The sequence below is a fragment of the Limulus polyphemus genome, unplaced genomic scaffold (genome assembly GCF_000517525.1).
Source record: "Limulus polyphemus unplaced genomic scaffold, Limulus_polyphemus-2.1.2 Scaffold7163, whole genome shotgun sequence".
NCBI classification, from domain to species: domain Eukaryota; kingdom Metazoa; phylum Arthropoda; class Merostomata; order Xiphosura; family Limulidae; genus Limulus; species Limulus polyphemus.
This window is the reverse complement of record NW_013672773.1, coordinates 17556-26818: the sequence shown is the minus strand read 5'-3', so window position 1 is coordinate 26818 and position 9263 is coordinate 17556. Positions and strand designations below refer to the sequence as shown.

The following is a 9263-nucleotide window of genomic DNA, read 5'->3' as shown; positions in this document are numbered from 1 at the left end:
ATAGGAATTATAGTAAAGCACTTAACAATTTTTATTTAATTAAATTATGCACCAAAGAATGTAAACTAATAACATGCAAAAAGTAGACAAAAATTCACTTACGTCTCAAAATTTTCCTGGCTTTCTAACTATGCTACAAGAGCTGTTGCAAATTTATCCAAGCTAGTCATTAACTTTCGCACGGAAACGACGTTGCTACTCCGAGTGAAATTGACGATGATCTGTTCAGAACACAACGTTACACAATATGTTATTTGATAGATGAAAACCTTGACTTTCTATTGGTTATAGGTAATATATAATGAAACATAAGAGAGAACTATCAATGAATTGTGAAAGAGAGGATGTGACAGGTGGGTGTAGCAGGAGGGGTCTGATTTTCTATTTGATAGCTCTATAACCAAACAAAATTAAATTCTATAAAAATTATGGTCTGTTTGAGCAATAATGATTTTATAGAGAGTATTTTATGTTTAATTTTGTACATTTTCGAGGGGTGATGGATAGAATAGGGATGATGACATGCTAAGGAAAAATGTGTCACGTGGGTCACAATAGTGGAAATTTGGGATTTTTTTATATATTTACTTGTAGAATTAAGAACTTAAAACTTGTATAATATTAAAATATGGATTATTAGCTAAACTTTTATGCTATTCTAATTGGTATAACATAAAAAAAAAGCAGTTTAATAAAATTTTGAATGTAAGACACTAAAACCTTGTGTCATGCACAGTAAAGGGTACTCTGGGAGAGAGGGTTAATGGGGCTCCTGGGTGTTGAGTGGCTAGGGCATGACAAACTGTAGTGGTAGTTCTACCTCATCCAACACTTAGCGGCATCTGGAATTGTACATCAGGTCCGCGGTAGGAAGAGTCTCAACGTCATGGAGCATCAGAGATAGGCAGCAATCCCTGTCTGCTTTACTCATGATTGTCCATGAGTGTACGGTTCAGGATGAACATACTTATGAAGCAAAGGACCACTATAAAAAATACACTGTTTGTCCTACAGAACACCCCATCTCAATAATGTACATAATCTAATCCTGTGAGATAATTGGTTTGGCAAAGATAACAATTGGAGATACACATCCAACACCTGGAGACATTTGGAATTGTACATCAGGTCTGCAGTAGGAAGAGTTGTAATGTAACTGACATTGAGCCTGGTCACAGAATGGGCAGTGCAGATTTTCAAACAAAAAAAGTCTACCTGGTTATGTACCACTTGCTACAGAGTGGGATCCACAAAACACCAACAAAGAGGCCCCTGTAAAGAAAAACATCCTCTATGGTACTGGTTTTATTGAGTCACAAGGTGAAGTCAGTGAGTAAGAAAGGAGAAAATTGGAGGTCAAGGGAACCCATATGAGGAACTAGTGATTATGCAGAGTCCATTGTTGACATCATAAATGAGCACAACATGGAAGCCCCAAGTCCCCAAAAGAGAGAGAACCTCTCATACAATGGGAGAAGTAGAAGATAGGGCATGGGAAATGAATCACCCCACATCCTTCAAAAGAAAAGAAGTCCAAGCCATGTGGAGATTCAAACAGAAAAAACACCCAAATGAAGGAGATACTAAGTGGGTGTGAGATGCAATTCCTCCAAGTTGACTAACCAGACCAGACACACCGTCTGTATGACTGGAGGAAGCTTGTTGTGATGGATCCGAATGAGAAAATATGTTCCTGAGACATCTACCTTAGTCATTCTAAGACCGCTGTACGATGAGAAAAGTCCCCCTGATTAATTGAGGGAGGTAGAGAAATCAACTGAGATATGAAATAACTATCACCAGACATCTTTGATGCAACAAAAAGATGGAAATAAAATCCTGTAGAAGGATGAGAAGCCCGTTTGATAGCATCTTTGGCCATGGACTGATGTTGGCCAGAAACAAGAGCAGTACTCAACAACAGGCCATAAACAGAGGGCAAAGGTACATAAACCAAATTAAATTGGCCCTACTGACCCTGAAACTGTAGAATAGTCACCGCCAAGACTGAAAGCAATTATGTCTATGAGTGGTGAAAGGATGGATGAAATGGAGGGATGGGAAGTGGGTACAGGAAGTGGAGAGGAAGCAGGAGAACAGGAGAGAGAAAGAGGCAAAAAAGAGCACAGGAGATATGGAAAAACCAGTGAGGATAAGGAAGAACATTGGCATGTGACTCTAAAGAAACAAGCATTCCAGTAATTGCATTGGCAGATGAAAGGAGCCAGATGAAGGCATATGAAATAAAAGGAAAGCAAAAGCACTTGAGTAACAAGAACATCATGCTCCAGCAAACTAGCAAAAGAGCAACCAAATATGAAGTGATAAGGCCAAGGACGATAAGAATGCCACTGTAGAAAAGATACGTGAATGAGCATCTGCCAAAAACCCTCAGAAAAATGATGGATTACTAAGGAAAGAAGGTGAATGGAGGAAAAATAATGTAAAAGGGTAAGATGAATGTGGGAAAAACTAAACCTATGAAAGATGAACAGAAAACTGTCAATTTGACCCATAAGTCTGAAGAAAAGACTCCAGAGTTTAGGAGTTGAAGACAAGTAATACAGTGTGAAGTTATGCCTAGTCAAATGAGGTAACAAAGTAAGGAGGATGAGGCATGCATGTAACAAAGTTGTGGTAATACTAATCGAACATGTACTTGTATATCTGGAAAGGAAAGAAAAACATCAAAGCAAGAAGCAGGGAAAGAATTACAAAATGACAGAAAAAATATACTTGAGAAATCTAGTCATGAAATCGTGAAAAAGATTTAGGTAGATTCAAAACAGCACATGGGTATAGGATTAGGCAAAGGTAGATGGTGGGATAAAACTGCCAAAATCCTTTCTGTCACAAACGAGAAACATAGGTGGAGGTATGTCAGGTACAAAAGAAGGTCCAAGCCTCATGAAAGACTTCACTACCTGCAATACAAAAGCTGTCACTTCCCCAACAGACAAACCCAATGCCAATTTACTTGTTAGGCTAGCATGAACAACATCTTGTTGTCTCACACCACACAAAATGGAAGTTACTGAGACTCATGAAATAATAATATGGAAATAAAAGACCACAAAATATATAGGTGGAGAAACTGTTGGTAAAGAGAAATCCAACAATAAATACTTCCACAAAATATAACGTTTTTGTAGATACTCCCATGAAAAAAAAAGGGGTTAACGAGTGACAAAAAAAAATCATCATTACACACAAGTGTGAAATCGAGAGGTGATGACTGAATGATTAATACAGAGGAAGCCAGCTGCACTAGGAGGGTGTGTCACACTCCTGTTGGTGGAGAATTGTCAAATCAAGAAGTGATGACTGAACGATAATAAAGAGGCAGCCAGCTGTACTAGGAGGATGTGTCACACACCTGTTGGTGGAGAGTTGTCAATTCAAGAAGTGATGACTGAACAATTAATACAGGGGCAGCCAGCTGCATTAGGAGGATATGTCACACTCCTGTTGGTGGAGAGTTGTCAATTCGAGAAGTGATGACTGAATGATTAATACAGAGGCAGCCAGCTGCACTAGGAGGGTATGTCACACTCCTGTTGGTGGAGAATTGTCAAATCAAGAAGTGATGACTGAACGATTAATATAGAGGAAGCCAGTAGTACTAGGAAGATGTGTCACACTCCTGTTGGTGGAGAATTGCCACACGCTTATTTGCATGCTACAGCACAGCAATAGCACTTGGAACACATGAGTTTAGGTGGGAGCCTCAAGGCTAGTAGAGAGCAAAAAAATTGTACATATAGAGGGCAGTACAAAATCAGGAAAAGCGATTATGTGAGGTAAAGTATCATATCAGAAGTTAGGTATCAATTTATCTGAGAGATGTTTGGTATTCAACATTCTCCAGTAAAGTGTAGTGAGAACAAATATTTTGTAGATAAGAAAATAAAGAGGATTCTACTTATTAATAACGGTCCCATCATCCTATACAAGTATCTATAAAAAAATACGTTTGTTACAATTTGCTTGGGCTGTCATGATTAAAATCCCTTAGTCATCTTACAAAACTACAGTACATCAACATTAAATAATAATGTTATTGGAACTAAAGTCTACTTATAATTAAAAATTAGCTTCAAATGTTAATTTAACTGTTACAAATGTTCAGTATGTATTCTTCATCTGTATATAAACTAGACTGCTTCATTATGAAAATTCTACAAATATTACCTTAATTCTGATGTCACCACACTGTACGGCAGATTAACACTTTAATAGTAGTTGAGAATAAAGATACAATAGGATATGAGCTGGCATCATTCTTAAACAAATTCAAGAGTCAGCTCTAACACTAATAGTACAATAAATCTAATGGGGTATGAGCTGGCATCATTCTTAAACAATCTCAAGAGTCAGCTCTAACACTAATAGTACAATAAATCTAATAGGGTATGAGCTGGCATCATTCTTAAACAATCTCAAGAGTCAGCTCTAACACTAATAGTACAATAAATCTAATAGGGTATGAGCTGGCATCATTCTTAAACAATCTCAAGAGTCAGCTCTAACAGTATGTGAGCTGACATCATTCATAAATAAATTCAGCTACATAATAATAATTAACAAAAAATGAAGAAATACACCTCACGGTAGAAACATATGGGGTTTACTGCATTCACTCAGACACAGCTAACAGAAAATTCTCCCACTGTAGTGGGTCAACTATGGAATGGTGGATTTCATTTAAACAGGTGTTGCATTATCCAGCAGTGGAAGATTTAATGTTTAGGGGAAAAAGTTCAAACTCACTACAGGACATAATTTAACTAGAGATATTAAGTCATCAGATTTGTCCAACTCCCATTTGATTTGAGTGAACAGTTTGCCTGATCATGTCATTTATTTTAAACCCTGTTCAGTTAAATAAAAATATTTGTTCTCAAAGAGTGATACTGCTTAAAATACAACCAACTTAGGATTGGCAATGAACAGAATTATATCAGATAAATGATGAAAATAATGTTATTTAAAACAATCTGATATGATCACAACTTGAACCAAAGACTTCCCACCTCTCGCTAGTTGATTAAACTACCAACACGTAAACCTGACAATTCACTGGCTGAGAAAGTCACCATAGCCTACTTAAGATCAGTTAGCAGCTGAAAAAACTATTTGGGCTTTTAAGTAGAAACCTAGATGGCTCAACAGAAAAAAAAATAAAAACAAGGTTGAAATGAATCATTGTTATTATAAAAGTAGCATTTCAGAAATTTAATTTTAATCATAAATAATACCTTACCTCCTTTAAAAGTCTGTTATATTCTTTTCTTCTCTCCTCAGCTAGTTGTCTTCTTCTTTCCACATCATTACCCAGAGGAAGTCCAAAGTCTTCCGCATCATCGACAGGTAGAATTGTTCTTCGATTAGACTTGAAATTAATTACATTAATTAATAAAATATTTTAAGTTCACTTTAGTTATAAAGCTACCAGTTTTTATTTTTATCTTGTAGTTAAAAATTCTAACAAAGTGTAATAAGATCTGACTCAATATATACTTTTAGTTTTATTCTACTAAAATTTTTACAATGTTTGAATCATAAGTTCAATAAAACTTAAGCTTTAAATTAAAGGATAAGATAAAGATTAAGTGGTAACACACCCATAATTATCCATACTATTAAACAAATCCTAAGTTACAGAAAACATAAATAAAATAGTTATAATTTTCCTATGCTGAAAATGTATTTCCAATAGGGTGGGAAGTGTGAGTGGAGGGAAGTACCTATCAGAAATACATTTTCAGTATAGGAAAATTATAACTTCTGATATGGTACTTCCCTTCACTCACAAGATTAGCTAGAGTCCCACAATGATTAGGTGGAGGGACCGGTGCAAGAGAAGAACAAACATACCCCCCTTCCCCCAAAAGCATCTGAAGGATACCTCATCCTTGACACAAGGATTAGCTCCAAACTATCAATCTGGGAACTTGACATATGGTATCGAAAAGGATGTCTATTGCACGCAATCAACTCCCCCAACCACGAAACAGGCCGGGACCTTCCAAATGGCAATAACATCCTTATAAGAAGAGAGAACAAGGGATAGCCAAGGACAGAACCAGAACAATCCCAGAGTACCACTGCTGTATCCCACAACACAGACAGAGTAAATCAAGGGTGGAAGATAGACAACCCAAAACCTGTGTGAGGACTTAAATCTAAATCCAACACCAGTCCAATGGGTACTAACATCTACACGATTGTAGGATGAGGGCTTCCAATCAAAGGGGTGAACTACATTTTTGACAGCTCAACTCCAGTGGTTGTGTAAATGGTATCATCCAGCAAGGTGAAGGTTCAACTCCTCTGGAGGCCACGTCTAATCTACATCAGCAGAACACCACTACCCTACTCTCAACTGAATGGTTATAGCCATCTTTTTTGTGGAACCCATTCAGGAAGTTGCCTCCATGGTCAACCACCCCAGCAGCTTGGAACTGGGAAGTGGTAAGGACTCCCACACTCCACTAGAAGAAAGGAGGGTAAATACGTGGTGGAGAGTCCATAGGAATGTTACCACCAGAGACAATGCAATGGGTGACCACAAAACCCTATTTTGAAAAGCAGACCATACCGATTTATTCAATCAAGGCATGGCAAAGATGGACAGCTATCCCCTTCTGCTTTACCCATGCAGTCCATAGGTGGTACAGTCCGGAATGGGCATGTTTATGAAGCAAAAACATTGTAAAGTTATTCATCTTCAAGCGATCTTGTGGAACATCCCATCTCACTTGTGAGCACTATGAAGCCATGGAAGATACCTCAATTCAACATGGCTGTACAGTACAGATTTCAATTGAAGGATATCTGGTCATGCACTGCTTACCACGAAGAGGGATCCAAATAGTGAATAATGAAGCAAGGGCCCCTGAAAGGAAAGAAATAATGAATAAAAACTTACCCACTTACAGCCACACCGAAGTATGAAAAATGGTTACAAGTGGTACACGAAAACCCAATGAGGAAGAAACCATGATAACGTGTAAATAAGGGGAGACAAACATATTAGGTGTAGTCCTCATGCCCGAATGGAGGAGTTCTCCCAATGGCTGATGAGATGCCAGGGAAAAGGTAAACATGATGAATCTGTTGAGAAGATGCCTTAAGTCAGGTGAAGAAGGAAAACATAATAATCAGGTGGTGTAATTTCACCCATTAAAGAAGGGAAGGAATCATAGGATATTGAAAAAACATTTAACACACAATATACCTGATTAATCAGTTACAAAAAGAGATTGGAAATGATATTTCAAGAATGAGTGTAGAGTGTGACTGATCAAAAAAGGAAGAATCAGAAAAATCTAGTCCAAATTTTTTTCACCTTGATGGTATTCTTCCTCAGAAACATGTTCAGGTGGACAAGGAGAAGAAATTTCCTGCCAAACATAAGACTCTAACTCCTTGCGTATTAAGGTTTGCTCTTCTCAGCAGATAAAGTCGAACCTGTGTCTTGGGAAGCCATGCCATTTCCATTGTCGGTTGTTGTGAGAATTTCATTGTCAACCATATTAAACCTTGAATTCATACTAATAACACGTAAAATTTGGGAACCAGAAAAGTTTTAAAAGGAAAAATTGTAGAAACAATTGATAACAAACCCAAAAATTTTCAAATTGTTGAATAAACTTCATACAAAACGTCAACAAATCACAATTAAAAAATGTAGTCACACTTGGAAAAATCAAACACACATCTAATTGATGTAATCGAGAAAGTGAGAATTGAGTGGGAATAGCAGAGAGAGCTAGCTGTGTCGGAATAGGTGGTTCATAAATAGCACAAAACTGATGGGGTATATAAAGACTAGTGTGCTGATTGCAAACATTTTTTTAGCATTGCTTAGAAGGCAGACAAGGATCAAAATAGCTTTGTGAAAGAGGAAATTAGACCATATCGGAAAACAATACTATCAACAACCATGATCTTTAAACAATCAAAAAGCTTTCCATCTTAAACTAGTTTAGCTGCCAGAACATGGGACAGCTCTTCTTCAAACTGAATATGTACATACAGTGGCTCAGTATGAATTTACTCACTTTTATCCTTATTTAATAATCAAGTTCATCATACTTCTCTCTGGCCAAAGGTAAATAAAAGAACAGGAGTCACACAGTGATACTAAACAATTTAGAGCAATATCATGAACAACTCTGTAATAAACTCTCAATACACTGTATCATTATGTCACTTAGAAAATATCAGATCATGATATCTATTAACTTGCCAAATCACATGAATTTCTCATATACAAAACCGAAACTAAGTAGAAGGTCTTACAGCAATCATGATAGAACCATTCTTTACTTCAGAGACAGGAAAATTTGATGTTAGAAACTGCTTCTCAACTGAACCAAAGTCTTGTGCTGATTCCTGAAATAAAAACTAAAGTTAAGTTTCAATTTATCTGATAGATGTTTGGTATTCAACATTCTCCAGTAAAGTGTAGCGAGAGCAAATATTTTGTAGATAAGAAAATAAAGAGGATTCTACTTATTAATAATGGTCCCATCATCCTATACAAGTATCTATAAAAAAATACGTTTGTTACAATTTGCTTGGGCTGTCATGATTAAAATCCCTTAGTCACCCTACAAAACTACAGTACATCAACATTAAATAATAATGTTATTGGAACTAAAGTCTACTTATAATTAAAAATTAGCTTCAAATGTTAATTTAACTGTCACAAATGTTCAGTATGTATTCTTCATCTGTATATAAACTAAACTGCTTATAGTATCTGTAAAATAACTATGACTTTACCACATTCTGTCAAGCAGGTAATCAATGGTTTTTTAATATTTGTAGGTTAATTCTTATTTCACTATATTCCACAAATCAGGTAACCAATGTTTTTATAGCTTCAAGACAACCATGATCACAGCAATGATAAGAATAATGATAAATACAATAGTAAAATTTAAATGAGATTATCTTACTAATAGCAGTAAACACACACTTCATTCTTAATTGAGTCTATGTTCAACTTGGATTATTTTTACATATTAACAATGTTTACAATCTTACTGTTTTCAGTAGATACACACTTCATTCTTAACAGAGTTTATATTGAACTTGGGTTATTTTTCCATATTTCCAATAAAGGCATTTCATAAACACAAAAACTCAAATGTTGCCCTACTTGTGTATACAAACATACATATATATATATATATATATATATACATACATATACATATGTAATTAAAAGTAAATTGATGAGAGAGAGAGAA

General features: G+C 36.0%; 1 protein-coding gene across 1 annotated transcript in view; it reads right to left on the bottom strand.

The window, feature by feature from the left end:
• The window catches only part of LOC106474393 (centrosome and spindle pole-associated protein 1-like), a gene marked incomplete at its 3' end in the record, with an annotated part of 37577 nt that overhangs the window by 11805 nt on the left and 16509 nt on the right, over positions 1-9263 (bottom strand). The window contains exons 3-4 of the mRNA XM_022402697.1: positions 8308-8400; positions 5264-5392 (exon numbers count right to left, since the gene is read on the bottom strand). Coding sequence (XP_022258405.1) covers positions 5264-5392; positions 8308-8400 — 222 coding nt within the window. The remainder of the gene's footprint in view (positions 1-5263; positions 5393-8307; positions 8401-9263) is intronic.